The sequence below is a fragment of the Squalius cephalus genome (assembly GCF_949319135.1).
Source record: "Squalius cephalus genome assembly, chromosome: 1".
NCBI lineage: Eukaryota > Metazoa > Chordata > Actinopteri > Cypriniformes > Leuciscidae > Squalius > Squalius cephalus.
Genome location: NC_137122.1, coordinates 57,004,615 through 57,024,314, shown reverse-complemented (window position 1 = coordinate 57,024,314; position 19,700 = coordinate 57,004,615). Strand labels below are relative to the sequence as shown.

At 38.2% G+C, this 19,700-nt stretch overlaps 2 protein-coding genes across 2 annotated transcripts in view; one reads left to right on the top strand and one right to left on the bottom strand.

Moving 5' to 3' along the window:
* Positions 1-19,700, bottom strand: part of LOC307160335 (splicing factor U2AF 65 kDa subunit-like) — a 161,556-nt gene that overhangs the window by 37,241 nt on the left and 104,615 nt on the right. The window lies entirely within an intron of this gene.
* On the top strand, positions 606-18,527 carry sdr42e2 (short chain dehydrogenase/reductase family 42E, member 2; the record flags this gene model as incomplete). Its single annotated transcript, XM_079893542.1, has 11 exons — positions 606-848; positions 2,140-2,235; positions 3,286-3,343; positions 4,480-4,598; positions 7,474-7,549; positions 8,755-8,837; positions 9,336-9,473; positions 9,566-9,631; positions 10,329-10,392; positions 10,541-10,614; positions 18,309-18,527. 11 exons carry the CDS (start codon positions 606-608, stop codon positions 18,525-18,527), a joined length of 1,236 nt encoding a protein of 411 aa, XP_079749668.1.

Here is a 19,700-nt window from a genome sequence, read left to right as displayed (position 1 = left end):
GGCCATGCAATAAAAGTTCATGAGCTCCAGTGCTGTTTTACAACACACTGATTTTCACTGTATGGACAAAAACAGTTAAAACAGTTTTTCTAATATCCTCTTTTGTGTTTCACGTGTGAGAAAGAAAGTCATAGAGGTCATGTACCAGTTTAGCTCAACCAATTACCAAGCAATGCTTCATTTTGTTCAGTCTGTGTTGTAAAAAGGTCGCATTAGCAAATAAAGAAAAAACACTTCAGCAAAAAATAGTCATTTTTGGTTTGACTGTATATTCAAAATAGTGCATTAATGTGTGAAGCCTCGATGAGCAGTTTTTTTGGGTAAGGCGAGTGCAAGGAAAAGTTTGTCTTCCGCCTCTTTACATGGAGAGGTGAATTATGCATCGATTCACTCACTCACTCACAGGCGGATCTGTTTCACAGCGTCCGCCAGTTCATTAGACTCTCACTGTCTCTGATCGTCCCCAGACTGAGTGCGTTATGATGGAGAACCGGTCCTGTGCATGTGTCCTGGACTGCCGGCGGCCGAGCCACAGCGACGTCCCCCCCCCTTTCAGACACCGAGCCAACGGGGCGGTGGGCGCCCTGTGCAACAGTCCCAACTGCATGCTGGAGGGCCCGGATCAGGCCCGGAGTGGGGCCGGAGCGGGACCGGATCAGAGCCGGAGCGGGGCCGGAGCGGGACCGGATCAGAGCCGGAGCGGAGCCGGAAAGGTGCTGGTCACAGGAGGAGCCGGGTACTTCGGGTTCAGGCTGGGCCGGACTCTTGCCGGACAAGGCGCCACGGTCCTAATGCTGGATCTCCTCAAGCCGCCCTGGGATATCCCAGATGGAGCCGTCTTCCAGCAGGTATGGGGAAACTGGAGACACTGGGTTGCGGAGGGGCTGTTGGGTAACAGTAGCAGGTGCAGCGCTCAAGCCTCCGGTTTCAGCACACGCTTTCATGACTCGGATGTCTCGGAGAAACCGCTGGGCTACGGGAAGAGCCGTGAAAGTGAATCTGAAACTGCCATGTTAATGTTTCAGCAGGTTTTGCTCATGTTTTTTTATTTTTATTCTGGGTTCTCAACTGGAGGGTCTGTTCTTATACTGGGGAAAAAAGCAATGATCAATGTAACTGATAATTGCATTGTCATAGTTAGGATTTAAAAGTGAAGAGGGAGGAGAAAAAATGTCCAAATCCTTGATGTCAAAGGTTGTGCTAAAGACCAAGAAGTTAGACAGATGTGCGTGTCCTCGTCCTTGAAAATCATGAACAAATCTGTGCAAAAAGTGTCAATTATTCCTGCCAACCAAAAATGTGTTTTTGTACAGTGAAATATTGTCTCAAATATTGAAATAATTTAATTTCAAGCAAAACTTAGATACCAAAATTTTTTTTTTTTGTATTCAGTCCATGTCCCATTGATCATTTTGGGAACATAACATAATAACTTTTTAACATGGTAATAACAACTTTCATGTTGAATTTGAAGGATATTTTTGTAACCAGGGGTTTTATTACTGCGTTGATGTCCAATGTAAACCTGGACCCTGAAGCAAAACCAGTCGAGAACCAGTATGTTAGTGAAGAAATGTAAATGATAGATGATGAAAAGAAAAAAGAAGAATAGTATTTTACACCCCAGATAGCAAGGTGATATTGTTACAATGTTGAGTTTTCATTCATGCAAACCATCATTTGGGTTGAGATTGACATTTCAATGTTTAAAGTATGTTGGATCATTATTGAAATGTTGCTGAAAGCCGACAGCACTCATGAGACTGAACCATCGTCACTTTGTAATGTTAATTCAATGCGATTAGTGTTGACGCATCAGACTTAACATTGTTTCAAACTTTACTTGCTAGATGTTTCCATTAATCTAGAAATATTGTCTAAAAGTGATCAAAAGGTTTTAGGCAAACTGTTGTGGTTCAGTGAGGTCAAATCAACTTATCTGGAACCCAAGTCAAGAATAATGTGAATATTCATTCCCAGTTTGGTTGTTCTGGACTATAGTTTCTTATAGTAAGTGTTATGGATTGAACAAAAATTAAATAATGGGAGAGAAAACTGTAATGAATTATTTTCTTTTGTCCATCACTGTGATTGAATAGGCATTATGATTCAGTAAATCTGTGTGTGTCTTACTTCCAGATTGATATCCGGGATTATGATGCCCTGTATAAGATCTGTGCGGGAGTGGACGTTATATTCCACACCGCTTCCTACGGGATGTCGGGTCCTGAACAGGTCAGTGTGTGTAACTTGCATCTAATGAGAGCTTGGTCTGTATTAGAATCCACTAAAACTCTGAGACTGATGCATGGAGATATTACTTGAGTCCTTATTTTGCATTGAATTACAGTATATTAATATTTACATGTGGAACATTTGGTAACATTTTAGTTTAGGGTTCAATTCTTGCTATTAACTACTGTATATGCTTATTATCATGCATATTACTAGGATATTGGCTGTTTATTAGTACTTATAAAGCACATAATGCCTAATTCTGCATTATCATCTTCTACATTCCTTAATCTGAACCAATACCTAAACTTAACAACTGCCTTACTAACTATTAATAAGCATAAGGAGTTTATTGATGCAAAAGCCATAGATAATAGTTAGTTAAAAGTGAGAATTGGAACCGAACATTTTAATGTGCATAAAACATGCCATATCACATCATTCTTTTATTATATTCTTTTATAGGATGGATTGTAATAGCTTTAAAGTGAAAAAAAGTGTAAAGTTGACATGTTGTTTGCCATAATATCTTTATTATTTATAATTTTCTACCTTCCCCGGAGTATGCGATCGAAATCGAAAACACTTTTCATAAAAATCATATTTTCTATCAGTATTACATTTGTGAACAAGTTCTTTTTATAACATAGTCACAGTTCTCAACACTGCTGTCATTACCATCATGCCAAGCATTTTAATCCATCAGCATTTTATCATTTAGTTAAAAATGACAATTTGAAGATCAGAAGTCATTCATTTTAAAATGTTGAGTGTCATTGTGTGGATCCATAACATGTAAGCACTATCTTCACATAAAAAGAAAAAAATAAAGAAAAAAGAAGTTTGTTGATGACACAATTGTAAAATTAACGCATAGTTGTTATAAGCCATAATTAGATATATTATGATGTGATCATTGCTTTAAGTTTCATTTTTCAATTTAACATGACTATTATTGTTTCATTATAATATCTGAGTGTTTAGGGAGTGAACTGATGTCATGACGTACTGAAGTGAAATGCGCTGGTCATGTATTTTCTTGTTCTGCAGCTGAAGAGAAAGCAGATTGAATCAGTCAATGTTGGCGGCACGAACAATGTCATAAACGGTGAACTTTCAACATTTGTATCATTTGGTACTGTAACTATTAGGCCTGTTGTTCAGATAAATGTTTCTCACTAGAGCTTGTATTCTAATGGTATTAGAAATATTTCCCATTGAGTTCATTCCAGATTTCATATTTAAAGGCTAAATAGAGTTGTACATTTATTGAGCTGTCCATGTAGGCTTTATACTGAATGTGCACTAGATTATAAGATCTTCTACCTTCTTTTGACCAGATTCACAGGCAACATCACATGTAGGGAGACAATATTTGAAGGCATTTGCGACAAGCTTCGCTAAATAAATATTTAAAGGATTAGTTCACTTCAGAATTAAATTTTTCTGATAATTTGCTCACCCCCACATCATCCAAGATATTCATGTATTTCTTTCTTCAGTCGAAAATAAATAGGGAAACATTCCCTATTTTTCAACATTTTTGAGGGAAACATTCCAGGATTTTTCTCCATATAGTGACTTCAATGGGGTCCAACGTGTTGATGCAGCTTCAAAGTCTCTACGCGATCCCATCATTTACTTACTTTTTAACCACAAATGCTTGTCTCTCACTAGCTCTGCATTATGCAATCACGTTGAAAGGTCACGCCTGTTCCAGTTCAAAAATGCAGAGAAGGGCGAAAAACTCCATCTCGTTTTCTCCTCAAACTTCAAAAATGTCCAACATCGTTGTTTTAACTTTTTATTTATTTTCATTTTTTTTTTTGTAAAGGGTGTTTGTCGGTACTTCCGCCTTCCGTGACGTGAGACCTTTCAGGACGAGCATTTGTGGTTAAAAAGTATATAAATGTTAATTTTTTTAGAAAATGACTGATGGTTTGGCTAGATAAGACTATTATTCCTCTGATGGGATCATGTAGAGGCTTTGAAGCTGCACTGAAACTGCAATTTGGACCTTCAAACTGGTGGACCCCATTGAAGTCCACTATATGGAGAAAAATCCTGAAATTAATTTCTTTTCGACTGAAGAAAGAAAGACATGAACATCTTGGATGACGTGGAGGTGAGTAAATTATCAGGAAATTTTAATTCTGAAGTGAACTAATCCTTTAACACAGAATAAGAAGTTTGATGTCATTTAAAGTCTGCTATAAGTGTGTGGTTCTGGTTGGTGTGTTGTAGTCTGTACGGAGCGGGGCATCCCGAGACTCGTCTACACCAGCACAGTGAATGTGGCGTTTGCTGGCAAACCCATTGAGGATGGAGATGAAGACTCAGTTCCCTGCGTGCCACTGGACATGGTGAGATGCTCACTGACTATGCTCTGATCTTGCATTCAGACCGTTTCTGAAGTACACATGTTGGTTTGTTCAACTTTGAGACTTGTTTTTGAACACCAGCCCTGTTCTAAAGCCGGCCCGGCTCCAGCTTTGAGCTGCAAGGAGCAGGTTTTGAAAGGCTCCTGATTGGGTGGCTAGGCTCCTGATTGGGTGGCCAGGCTTCTGATTGGGTGGGTCAAGCTTCTGATTGGGTGGCTAGGCTCCTGATTGGGTGGACAGGCTTCTGATTGGTTGGGCCATGCTCCTGATTGTGTGGTAAAGCTCCTGATTGGGTGGCCAGGCTTCTGATTGGTTGGGTCAAGTTTCTGATTGGGTGGTCAAGCTCCTAATTGGGTGGGTCAAGCTTCTGATTGGGTGGCCAGGCTTGTGATTGGGTGGCCAGGCTTCTGATTGGGTGGCTAGGCTCCTGATTTGGTGACCAGGCTTCTGATTGGGTGGTCAAGCTCCTGATTGGTTGGGTCAAGCTTCTGATTGGGTGGCCAGGCTTCTGATTGGGTGGCTAGGCTCCTGATTTGGTGACCAGGCTTCTGATTGGGTGGGTCAAGCTACTGATTGGGTGGCCAGGCTCCTGATAGGGTGGCCAGGCTCCTGATCGGGTGGCTAGGCTCCTGATTGAGTGGGCCAGGCTCCTGATTGAGTGGGCCAGGCTCCTGATTGGGTGGCTAGGCTCCTGATTGAGTGGGCCAGGCTCCTGATTGAGTGGGCCAGGCTCCTGATTGGGTGGACAGGCTTCTGATTGGGGGCCAGGCTCCTGATTGGGTGGTCAAGCTCCTGATTGGGTGTCCAGGCTTCTGATTGGGTGTCAAGGCTTCTGATTGGTTGGGTCAAGCTTCTGATTGGGTGGTCAAGCTCCTGATTGGGTGGCCAGGCTTCTGATTGGGTGGGTCAAACTTCTGAAGTCTTTTTTTTGCTAAACACAATATTGCCCACTTTAAACTTAAATCTTAAATCTTCTTACTTCAGATAATTGATTACCTTTGCTCAAGAGAAATGTTTTCAAAATCAACATCTGACCTAGGAGAAACTGTGATCTCTTACAGCACAATCAATTTTGGTAGCAGTTTACAATACATGTGCACTAATATGCATTAAAGGGATAGTTCAAGCAAAAATGAAAATTAGCCCATGATTTATTCACCTTGAAACCATCCTAGGTGTAAATGACATTCTTCTTTCAGACAAATACAATCATATTGTAGTTATATCAAAAAACGTCCTGGCTCTTCCAAGCTTTATAATGGCAGTGAATGGGTAGATTTTAAAAAAGATTAATAAAGGCGATGCGTTAGTGAAGAAAAAATCCACATTTAAAACTTTATTGATTAAAAAAACTAGCTTCAGGCAGATGTCCGACTTATGCCAAAAGAGTAACACTTGATGATGTATGACGTTAGGATGTAGGAGAAGCGTAAGCTTTGACGCCTCTCGCAGTTCAAACAAACAGGGCTGGGCAACCGCGTTCGGCATTATGTTGTGCGTCAAGTTCAAGAGTTAGTCTTTCGCCGTAAATCGATGCGTACGGACATCAGCAAACACTGATCACAATAATGGTGACGTGAAATGAAACATTCCATAAAACATTAGCATCTAAACTTCTGTTTATTCTCAATAAGAACTTCAGTAGATGAATGACAGAAATAAAGTCAAACTGGTTTGTAATAAGTGCAATAATGTGTAATGGCTGGAAGTCAGTTGTTGTTCTTGTGTTTCTCTTTTTTCTGTTCTTGTTTCTCTTTCCTTCGCTGATTGTGCTTATTAACAACAGGTGTCGTCACTAATGGCCAATTATCACTTAATTAATCACTTAATTATGTGGTATTTAATTATGGGATAAGCACTTAACTGCTTCAGTGTTCATTTTAACACCCTATAATTGGACACATATTTACACTGAGGGGTGTTCATTTAACACTGGGGATTTTGCGGTGCTTGAATGCAAATCAGATGTTTAATTAAGTCCGAATTCTTTTCACCGCTCAAAACGTTGGAGTTGTCGACCCAAGGACGCTGCTCATGTCTACACTGGTGATTTGCGGCACATCACAAAAAATAACAAAAGCCAACAACCCATTATAATCAGTGATGCTATCTACTGTACACTGGATGTACTGATCTGTTACGTTACTGATCACTGTGATCACAGGCATGAGAAGTGGATGACTTTCACTAGGGATTAGTGTGTCATGGTGAAGCTTGACTCGTGCTCTTCTCCTGTGTGCTCCGGTTCACTGTCCAGAAGAACAGTAGACTGAAGTTAAGGAAGGTTAATGGAATCAAATTAGTCCATCCGACACCTCACTCAAGTGAGGTGCTACACAAGTCACCCGCTTTTGTCTGCCCAAACGTCATACATGAATACATAACATCTGATGAATCATACAACGGTACAGCTTACAAACTCGGATTTCACTGGCGCTCATTTTCGGCTGAGGTTGACTAATGTGTGATGACTTTCACTAATGGCTGAAACAAGCTATCTATTTATTAGTTTGTTGGTTTAAGACAAATTATTTCTATGGAATTAGAATTAGAAAATATAACATTATGTTCATCATAATTTTTACCATGCCTGGGCTACAAATTGTGACCATATTGATAGCTTTTATATAGTATATTGTGGTTTATAATATGTTGTGGTCAAATATTTAAAAAAAGAATTAAAATTTATCAAATTAATTGAACACTTTGTAGTCTGAGCATTTTTATTTGAGAATTGATATCCTATATTTAATTTGAGGACTACTATCCCATGACTTAGTCATTGTACAGTTTACAAATGATCATCAAGTCTTGTCATTTATTTAAATGTGAATTTGTTTTTCGTTCTCTCTTCAAGCACATAGACCATTACTCCAGGACTAAAGCTATCGCTGAACACATGGTGCTCGCGGCCAATGGAAGACCAACAAAAGGTACGGAAATGGAAACTTGTTGATCTCTGAAGTCAATCCTGTTATTGGGCACAATAGCAATAAGCGCAAGTGGTGTCATGTACCCCGATCATATTGTGTGTGTGTGTGTGTGTGTGTGTGTGTGTGTGTGTGTGTGTGTGTGTGTGTGTGAGTGTGTGTGTGTGTGTGTGTGTGTGTGTGTGTGTGTGTGTGTGTGTCTACTTCTGATGAGGTACTGAGGTAACAGCTGCTATGGTAATGACCACCGCCTGCAACCCAACCCAACCAGACCTGTTGACACTGTTTTAAAATTAGACCTAGGCTTAACAATAAAGCCAAGCACGAGTGAAGCTTATTCTGTTTGTGTGTGTGTGTGTGTGTGTGTGTGTGAGTGTGTGTGTGTGTGTGTGTGTGTGTGTGTGTGTGTGTGTGTGTGTGTGTGTGTGTGTGTGTGTGTGTGTGTGTGTGTGTGTGCGTGTGTGTGTGTTGGCGCTAATAATTGCACACCTCCTTACAAAACCCAAAGGGAGAAACAACTTTTTCAGGAACATTGCTATTTCAAGCATGCAGATCAGCATCAGATTTCTTTGATATCATGAGTAAAAACATAAAAGTAATAGAAATTATATATTGGCCAGTGCGGCTGTTGTGAAATTTGGTCAAAATTACTGCTGAAAGTACTGACAAGCATTCATGGCAAACTAAAAAATATACTTTCTACTGAAAATTTCTACTGAATTGTAATTTCTACTGAAACATTTCATGTATTTAAACGAATTACACATTTGTAAGGATGAAGTTGCGATTTATCCATCCATCCATCTATGCACCCAAAACCATTAAATGTTTTTTATGTGGACCAATATTTAATAAATATTATATAATTTGCAAGTACAGTTTTTCTTAAATACTTTTAAGACTTGAGGTACACTACAAGTGCACATTAAACACATTAATGTGTTTGCCATCTATAGCCATCATTATACTTTGGTACAACCATAGAACTCTTTTGTTAATGTTATATATCTCTCTAGCGGCACATGATGGCAGTATTGACAACGTAAAAAAACTCATATTGATTGATTGCTCACTAGTCAAAACTGGATACTTGGTTAAATAATAAAATCTTGTTTAGATTATATTTAGGCATCTTTTAATTTATTTGTGAATATGAAAAAATATGTCATGGTTAAACTGCTTATAATACTGAGGTATTCCTGTGATAGGTGGTGGTCTTCTACAGACGTGTGTCCTACGCCCCTCTGGTATCTACGGTCCTGAAGAGAGAAGACATTTGCACAGGGTGATGGTGAGACCCCTCTCTCTCTCTCTCACACACACACACACACACACACACACACACACACACACACACACACACACACACACACACACACACACACAGACAGTTGTACAGGCTCAGCTGTGCCAGTGTTGCCCAGAGCTGTACAATATTAATGGCGTCTGTGAGAAGCTCCTGTTACAGCATGTGCTTCTGCTGTATGTACTGTGCATACAGACACATCTGTCTGTGCTTCCTCATGTAATCTCTTGTATTCTACTCACCCTCAGTTTTAAAGGTGGGGTAAGCTATTTTCAAAAACGCTGTTGGAGATCTGAAATCAAACCAAACTTCTTCATTGCTCCGCCTCTAAAACTCATCCTCCAATTCTATCTGCCCTGCTCCGAGTCGGCCTCGAACCCCAATCTTGTGTTTGCTTGGAGGATATCGGGGCCTTAGAGGGTGTTGTTAGCTCTGTGAAGATCTGTTGAATGCAGAAACATGGTTTAATGATTCTCTTCTCAGGTGAATGTGGAGAGGAGGTTGTTCAGCTTCTGTTTTGGAGACCCTAATGCCAAGATGAACTGGGTGCATGTGGATAATTTGGTGACGGCTCATGTTTTAGCAGCAGAAGCACTCACTGCGGAGAAAGCCTTTGTGGCGGTATGTGTGGCATGATATTTTTATTGCGATCATTAGTATTGAACCCAGATTATGCAGAATGTATTTGTTTATTTGTGTCATTTGTTTTTTAGAGTGGACAGGCCTACTTTATCAATGATGGGGAGTCTGTCAATGTCTTTGAATGGTTGACACCTCTGGTATGTAGCAATCAATCCAAGTACAGCCAAACCAAAATGTATTCAGACAGCTTCAACATTTCTCACATTATCACAGTTTATTCGCTATTGATTAAAAAATGGTAATAAAATAAAACAGTCGCATTAGCAATTAAAGAAAAAACACTTCAGCAAAACATGGTTAGTGTCTGAATAATGTTTGTGTCATGTAACGCTATGTAGTAAGTCGCACAACGAGGGAGAATTTCAAAAGACAGTCTTTTAATAAATCCACAGGAGACAGGCAAATCCACACATTAACACAAGTTACACATAGATGAGATCAGACAACGACTGAAAGACACAGGGAGTATATACACTAGAACTAATGAGATAAGTGATAAACAGGGCACAGGTGAGTGGCATTGCTAATTAGACAGACTGGGGAAAACTAGGTCACAGGGACTGGACCTAAAACACACAAGTCAGAGCATACATGTTACAGTTTGGTCCCAAATTTGTATAAATGTTACTGGTAGTCACTGTATGAAGAAATTTGGGGTATAATATGTCACAGTTTACTTTATTTTGCTCTCCTCACTCACATAAATGAACTATAGTGTCAAAAATGACATCTGTCGTCTGAATAATTTTTGGTTTGACTGTATATTTAATAAACCCGTATATATTTGAACGATTTCTTTGTGTATTACAATACTATACCTTTATGTATTTCCAGTTTGAAAGACTGGGTTACGGTCGGCCGCTGATTCACCTTCCTGTGTCTCTGGTCTACTCAGCAGGTGTGACATTAAAGTTATTATTATCATTTTTTAATAAACTGTTGTTCAAATTCAACTGTAAATCGTATTCTTTTTTTTATCCCATTTTTGTGCCTAGAGCTTTAATTGAGAAATTAAGTGCTTAAATGAACTTTCTTGTCTTCTCCAGCAATTCTGATGGAGCGACTGCATGTGACTCTGAGGCCTATCCTGGAAATCCCATTGCTTCTGACCAGAAACGAGGTAAATCTTCATTACATTATGCAGTTTGCTCTGATCACTTTTTCCTACTTAAGTTGTTTTGATGCCATCTTGAGAGCAGTGTGACACTGCATTCTCCCTCCGCTATTATAGGTAATTAAACCCCATTAAACTCCAGAAACACACTCAGAGGGGCTGTAATCTATGTAACCATAGTAAGATAAAACAATAATAATATGCATACTGAATATCAAAGAAAATTATATCCAGATAGAGTTTTATAATTTAGACGATATAGCTTTCATTTACTGGCAGATGTACACTCACCGGCCACTTTATTAGGTACACCTGTTTAACTGCTCGTTAATGCAAATATCTAATCAGCCAATCACATGCAGCAACTCAGGCGCTGTTTACATGACATCATTTTCAACTAAAAACGTAAAACTTTTTATGCGTTTTGGCCGTTCGTTTACACGACAACAGCGCTTTGGGTGCCTGAAAAAGCGCACTTTTGAAAACGTGTTTGAAAGTGCACGTTTTTGAAAACGGTCTGCGTGTAAACAACAAAAACGTGAATCTCTGAAGACGATGACGTCGTGCACATGCGTATTTCGTGTTCAGTCTATAGTGTTTCATCGCCATCTAATGGCCTGGCAGCAGAATACAGTGTTTTTAGTCGTTTTCATGGATCCATTTGAATGGGGAGCGTTTTGACAATGTATGCCGAAAACTGTACGCGGAAAACTCAAAGGAAAAAATTCTCCGTTTTAAGCATATCGTTGTCGTGTAAACGTACCCTCAATGCATTTAGGTATGTTGACATGGCCAAGACAATCTGCTAATGTTCAAACTGAGCATCAGAATGGGGGAAAGGGTGCGATAAGTGACTTTGAGCGTGGCATGGTTGTTGGTGCCAGACAGGCTGGACTCACAGTATAAGACTGGAAAAACGTTGCCTTGTCTGATGAGTCTCTATTTCTTTTGCAACATTCAGATGGTCGGGTCAGAATTTAGTGTAAACGTTGTGAAAGCATGGATCAATAATGCCTTGTATCAACGGTTGAGGCTGCTGGAGGTGTAATGGTGTGAGGGATATTTTCTTGGCACACTTTGGGTCTCTTAGTATCAGTTGATCATTGTTTAAACACCACAGTCTACCTGAGTATTGTTGCTGATCATGTCCATCCCTTTATGACCAGTGCATCATCTTCTGATGGCCCTTACAGCAGGATAACACACACGTCACAAATCTCAAATCATCTCAGACTGGTTTCTCGTTCATGACAGTGAGTCACGAAACTCCAGCGGCCTCCACAGTCTCCAGATCTCAGTCCAGTAGAGCAGCTCTGGGAAGTGGAGGAACAGGAGATTCACATCATGGAGGAGCAGCTGATAAATCTGCAGCAACTGTGTGAAGATTTCATGATAATATGGAGCAAAGTCTCTGAGGAATGTTTCCAGCAGCTGTTGAATCTGTGCCATGAGGAATTAAGGCACTTCTGAAGGCAAAAGAGGGTCCGACCCGCTAGCAGGGTGTACCTAATAAAGTGGCCGGTGTGTGTGTGTGTGTGTGTGTGTGTGTGTGTGTGTGTGTGTGTGTGTGTGTGTGTGTGTGTTAAACTGAAGGTTCAGGCGCCATGGCAACAACTCTAACCTAAGTGTGGCATCTTAGGTTTCCATCAGCATATACTTCCTTTAGCTCTTCTTAACATGCACAGTAGATCCAGTCCTCCTGCACTCCACGTAATGAACTTCAACTCGATAATCATTCAACTCTATAATCCTTCTACTCTATAATCCATCAACTCTATAATCACAGCAGATCCAGTCCTCCTGCACTCCACGTAATGAACTTCAACTCGATAATCATTCAACTCTATAATCCTTCTACTCTATAGCAGCTCCAGTACTCCTGCACTCAACATAATGAACTTCAACTCTATAATCCTTCACTCAACATAATGAACTTCAACTTTATAATCCATTACTCTATAATTCTTCAACTCTATAATCAAAGCAGCACCAGTCTTCCTGCACTCAACATAATGAACTTCAACTCTATAATCCACTGATCTATAATTCTTCAACTCTATACTCACAGGAACTCCAGTCCTCCTGCACTCAAAATAATGAACTTCAACTCTAAAATCCTTCAACTCTATAATCAAAGCAGCTCCAGTCCTCCTGCACTCAACATAATGAACTTCAACTCTATAATCCTTCAACTCTATAATCAAAGCAGCTCCAGTCCTACTGCACTCAACATAATGAACTTCAACTCTATAATCCTTCAACTCTATAATCCTTCAACTCTATAATCAAATCAGATCCAGTCCTCCTGCACTCAACATAATGAACTTCAACTCTATAATCCATCAACTCTATAATCCTTCAACTCTATAATCACAGCAGCTCCAGTCCTCCTGCACTCAACATAATGAACTTCAACTCTATAATCCTTCAACTCTATAATCAAAGCAGCTCCAGTCCTCCTGCACTCAACATAATGAACTTCAACTCTATAATCCTTCAACTCAATAACCCTTCAACTCTATAATCAAAGCAGCTCCAGTCCTCCTGCACTCAACATAATGAACTTCAACTCTATAATCCTTCAACTCAATAACCCTTCAACTCTATAATCAAAGCAGCTCCAGTCCTCCTGCACTCAACATAATGAACTTCAACTCTATAATCCATCAACTCTATAATCCTTCAACTCTATAATCACAGCAGCTCCAGTCCTCCTACACTCAACATAATGAACTTCAACTCTATAATCCTTCAACTCTATAATCAAAGCAGCTCCAGTCCTCCTGCACTCAACATAATGAACTTCAACTCTATAATCCTTCAACTCTATAATCAAAGCAGCTCCAGTCCTACTGCACTCAACATAATGAACTTCAACTCTATAATCCTTCAACTCGATAATCCTTCAACTCTATAATCAAAGCAGCTCCAGTCCTCCTGCACTCAACATAATGAACTTCAACTCTATAATCCTTCAACTCGATAATCAATCAATTATCACAGCAGATCCATCAGATCTCGTACATCACACGAGCAGGCATCTGTAACCATGAAGTCTGCATGAGCTGTTTAAGTGTCTCAGTGGATTCTGGATGGTAGTAAATCATGATGAGCCAGTTGGCCTGAAGTCTGAGGAAGAACGGGTGTCTTTAGGTGTGGACTGGTGCTGAGACATGCATTAGTCATGAGAAACACAAGCCACGGCCTGACGGGTGATTCTGCTCAGGTGGAGGCAGGTTTGATGATTGCTTTGTGAATAAAACATGAGGCACCAGCTCCTTGCTGGAGCTTTAGGTTTGAGATGGACAGGTGAAGGAAAGACACACACACACACACACCAGGAAATGAGTATGTCAATCACATGATGGCGACCTCCATCCCAGTTTCTGAGACAAATCTTTCTCTATATATTATTTATAGTGGTATCAAAACTATTGAGACACATCTGGACACTTATGAATATGAATGGATCTATTATTTTATCGTTTGGAACTAAACAAGCCTCTGTTCGGTTTGATGTTTTGTTACATTCGTAGTGTGGCTTATGTGTCCAAATACTTTTTGTGGCCAGCATACTATAGTTATATTAGTTGAATGTGTCATATATTACGGTTTATAAGGTTTGTTTGTAAGTGTACACTGTCCTCTGTCCACTAGATGGCACTAGTCTGTTTCATAGCATGATCTGATCACACAGTCCACCTCTAAATAATCCAAATGTGGGATTTTACGTTCTGAGCTGAACGTTTAAAGATAAGATATCAGAAAAAAATGTCAGATCTACTGTCTACTAGCAGCAATTCCTGGGTTAATAACAAGTTATCAATTAAACTGATCTGACTAACTAGTGTGAACAACAGTGTCCTGTAATGAAATATTATAGAAGTAGTAATTTGTGGAAATTATTTCTATGCATTCCCAAGTCTCTTATAATATGCTTTGATTCAATTAAATTCAAGTTTATTTGAATAGCACTTTTCACAATAATGTTTCAAAGCAACTTTACATCCTTGATTACAATTATAAGGATAATATTTGAAAGTTTCACACGTCGACACAAAGTTGCCTTCATCTGAAAACTTCCCAATTGGCTGAACAGTGTTTCAAGAGTGCTGACACAGAGACGTTTCACTGTTCAGTGTGTTTATACACTCACCAGCCACTGAAGACACATCTTTTGCCTTCAGAAGTGCCTTAATTCCTCATGGCACAGATTCAACAGCTGCTGGAAACATTCCTCAGAGACTTTGCTCCATATTGTCATGAAATCTTCACACAGTTGCTGCAGATTTATCAGCTGCTCCTCCATGATGTGAATCTCCTGTTCCTCCACTTCCCAGAGCTGCTCTACTGGACTGAGATCTGGAGACTGTGGAGGCCGCTGGAGTTTAGTGACTCACTGTCATGAACGAGAAACCAGTCTGAGATGATTTGAGATTTGTGACGTGTGTGTTATCCTGCTGTAAGGGCCATCAGAAGATGATGATTTTCTCTTTTTCAGACCATTCTCTGTAAACCCTAGAGATAGTTGTGTGTGAAAATCTCAGTAGATCATCAGTTTCTGAAATACTCAGACCAGCCCGTCTGGCACCAACAACCAAGACACATTTAAAGTCACTTAAATCACCTTTATTCCTCATTCCGGTCCGGGGGCGATCCGAAAACTAACTATATACAGTTTACCTCCCATATATATATATATATATATATATATATATATATATATATATATATTTGCATATCTATATTTACATATCTATACATATACATTACATATAATCACTATACACATACACATATATACACATATGTGACCCTGGATGACAAAACCAGTCACAAGTCAAAATTATCGATTTTTCTTTTATGGCAAAAATCATGAGGATATTAAGTAAAGATCATGTTCCATGAAGATATTTTGTAAATTTCCTACCGTAAATAGATAAAACATGTATTTTTGTGAGTGAATGCAGCACAATCGCCAACATAGATGGACAACTTTAAAGGCGTTTCTCTCAATGTTTAGATTTTGTTGCACCCTCAGATTCCAGATTTTCCAATAGCTGTATCTCGGCCAAATATTGTCCTATCCTAACAAACATATGTTTTCAGCTTTCAGATGATGTGTACCTCTCAATTTAAAAAAAAATTGACCCATTTGACTGTTTTTTTTTTTTTTTTTTTTTTTGTGGTCCAGGGTCACATATGTATGTACATATAAATACACATACACACATATATACAAATTACAATTATTTTACACATATTCACACACATTATTTACACATATAATACCTGCTCGAGAGTATGAGCTTTATAAGGTGCCCACACACACTCTTCAGACGGCTCCTGGTCTAGACAGCAGTGTGTGTTGGGTCAGGGGAACCGGCTCTGGCTCTCGGCCCACAGCAGATTTTCCGTGTCGATACCCAATCTGAAGGCTGGTAAGGGGAGAGAGACCGCGGGGGCATTTCGTGGTGCCAGGAGAGCACGCGGGTACACACACACTCAATGTAAAAGTAATGCCAGGTAAAAGGAGGTCATTAAAGCCATTAGTAAATGTGAAGCCCTCAGAATCTGATCTGTGAAGTCAAATCCAGAGCCCATCTCTCAGCGCCGTGTCCCGCTTCAGGACAATCTGACTGACACCTCTTAATCTACCTAAACTCTTAACATGCTTTAAACCAGTCCGCCATGAGAAAAGCAGTCCCACCAACTCAAATAACAAACTTTTTCACCGAATAACGATTGCCACAAAAAACAGACACAAACAAACTTTTTAAAATAGTACGTATTACTAAATACTATGTACAGTTTTGCAAGAATTTACTTAAGTGTGAACTGAATGTAACGTAATTGCGTATTATTTACAATTAAATCAAATTTTTTCTTGTTTAAATTCATATTAAATGTAATTAGTTGAATTTAAGCGTTGTTGGTTTTTTTTGACTAACTTACGTTGGACTTAAGTACATCTTTATATGTAATTCCATAATTATTTGGAATAATTTGACAATAAACTAAAATATATGTTAATGTAATTTTCTTTTTATTGAAACATGTGTCATGTATGTTCTGTAAAAAACATTATATGATCAATTAGTCATGACAACATTACATTACTTTAACTCAACTTTCAACTTCAACTTTTTTTATAAGTTATACAAGATTCAACTCATTTAATATAATTCCAGTTGGTTTAATGTCATTTAAGTTCAAATTACTTAAACATCCAAGTTGATATATATATATATATATATGTGGTGTATTTAAATATATTTTGTATGTAATTTCACTGTAAAAATGATTGTTGGTTTAACTTAAAAAAGTAAGTTACCTGGTTGCCTTAAAATGTTAAATTCATTGAAATTAAAATTTTGAGTTAATACAATGAATAAGATTGGTTTAATAAATAGAAACTCAAAATATAATGTTATCTGAACCACATTTGTAATAATGAAGTTGTAATCTACACCATTTTAAATATAATATATCAAATAACACTACAGTTTAAATCAAAATGATGTACTTTACATGTGCTTTAGTACTCAACACATCAAAATAAGTACTTCTTTAAAGCATGACAAAAGATTATTGAAACATAGCCATTTAAAATGTATACTTTAAAGTAAAATGTTTAACATTTTTACAAAAACACTTTTTTGAAAGTTTACTTATGTGTGCTAAGTCATGAAACAGTTCACAATACTCTTTAAGTGGCCTTTTTTTCATTATATTATCTGTAAGTACAGTGTTTTAATATATATATATATATATATATATATATATATATATATATATATATATATATGTTTAAGATTTTAAGTAGCTACACCAAAAGTGCACATTAATACAATGAAGTGCACTTGTTTTTACCGAAGCATGTGTCTCTGAGGTGTCCAGTAGGTGACAGCATGTGACCTGTGTGTCTGATCTGGGGCCTGTACCATGAAGCCGGTTTAGGTGGCTGGCCAGGTCACTACATAGCAAATGATTTTTAAAGACAAAATCGTCTGGCTTTTAGCAACACTTATTTAGAATAATAATTGTATATGATTTAAATATTATTTATGTTATTATTAATCGATCAAACGTACAATTCTAGTTTATCTATTATTTTTACGCACAGTTTAAAGGAATAAATATATAAAGGTAATATAAATACGCTTTAGAATCAACAGATAAAGCTATAAAATGACTACATGTGAGCTTAAATGTTCAATTCTCTCTATATCTTTATCAATTGTATAAACTAACTTCACAACTTTACTTGCACTGATAAAGCAAGACTTTTTCTTTTAGTTGTCCTCTTTCATAGACAGCTGTTTTCTTCTTGCTGTGTAAATTTGTTAAAATTCTTAATATTTCTTTCAATCTCGTAATATTCTGCAGAAGAGAGAAGTGAATCGCGCTGCTTCTCTTGTGAGAAATGAATCGCAGATCCACTCTTTCTCAGCATGTGATTGGCTGTTCGCTACTGATGTCACACCTAAACTCCTAAACTCAGGATCAAAGCCTGAGTTGACAGAGAAAGTTGATAATCAGCGTCATGGTGCCAACAAAGCCTGGTTGGATTGGTTTGGTTTTGTCAACTCGAAAGTTTATTCAACTACCATCATGGTACAGGCCCCAGATCAGTATATCACCTCATCTCTGTCTGCTGTTAGCATGTTGACCTCTCCTGACCTCTGCATCCCTCTCAGGTCAGAAGCATTGCTGTCAGTCACACCTTTAAAATCGAGAAAGCCCAGCGAGAACTGGGCTTCGTTCCTGAGAAGTTCAGCCTGACGGACTCGGTGGACCAGTACCTGCGGAGCCGACCGGGACGTCCAGCCGCCTCGTTCCCCAACACACGGTTCCTGTTCCTGCTGCTCCTCATGCTCCTGATCGGACTCTTCTCACTCCTGATCTGCTGGGAATAATGCTCACTCCTTAGAGAAACGAACTAGGGCTGGGCGATATAGAGAATTGAAAATTACACTGTAAAACAAATTCTGTTAAATTTACGGTAAAAAAAAAACTGGCTGTTGGTGTCAGAAATTTACCGTACGGTAATACGGTAGCAACATTTTAGGATTTACATAAGTTAAATTAAGTTAAAAACGTATTTCATTATCTGATATAATGCTAATTTACCGATCTATTAAAATATTAGTTTCTGTTTTCACTGTAGCATTTTTACATTCGTTTACCGTTAAAATGATGCAGCATTGTGAATATCGCATAAAAACTATCATCAAACTAGTTTAAATGTTTCTTTGTGTCGTGACTTGCATTGAGAGCATTAAAAGAGAAGTATTTTTCGTGAATCAGTTTAGTCACCAAGAAATCAGAATTGACAATCTTTGTTTGTTTTTTTAATGGAATATCGCAGTATTTATTATGCACATCATCATCATCATTTTTTGTTTAAATTCATGTTTCCTCATAATCTTTAATCAAAATAACTTCCCCTCCCTTTTGCAGCGCCATCTCTTCTCTTCACTCTCACATGAGATCATCCAATAGTAAACCACAACCATCCAACCATCCAATCAAATCCTCACGGACCAAATCAAGCCCCGCCCTACATTTGTTCATGTTTTTTTGTTTTTTTTATTAACAAAAAAGAAGAGTTTGTTACAAATACTATATTTGTTCTTGTTCCAGAAGCCTTTTGACTCAGATTTACGTCACAGGGAAGAAAAGACTAGCGCAACTTTAGTTTCATTTTCAAATTTGCGCCATTACTTTTAAAAAAAACAAAAAAACAGATGCATAATTACTTCTGTTTATTACTGCAAATTGTTATATTGGTGCATATAAGTTAAACTTATGAAATATAATTTAAAAACAGTGTGGAAAACATGCACTGATAATTTTAAACTAAATGTTAACTTACTAAGTTAAATATTTTTAATCTAATAGGCTACTACACTGGCTGCTTGCTTCAGATTATGTCGAGATTTCTATTGTCAAATGTCTGAAGAATATTGAGTTTTATTTATTTATTTATTTTTTAGTTATATTGCTCAGCCCTAATTTGAACCTGCAACTTTTTTTTTTTTTTTAGCTCAGAACAGATCAGATCAGATCCGATCTTTAATCACAATCCT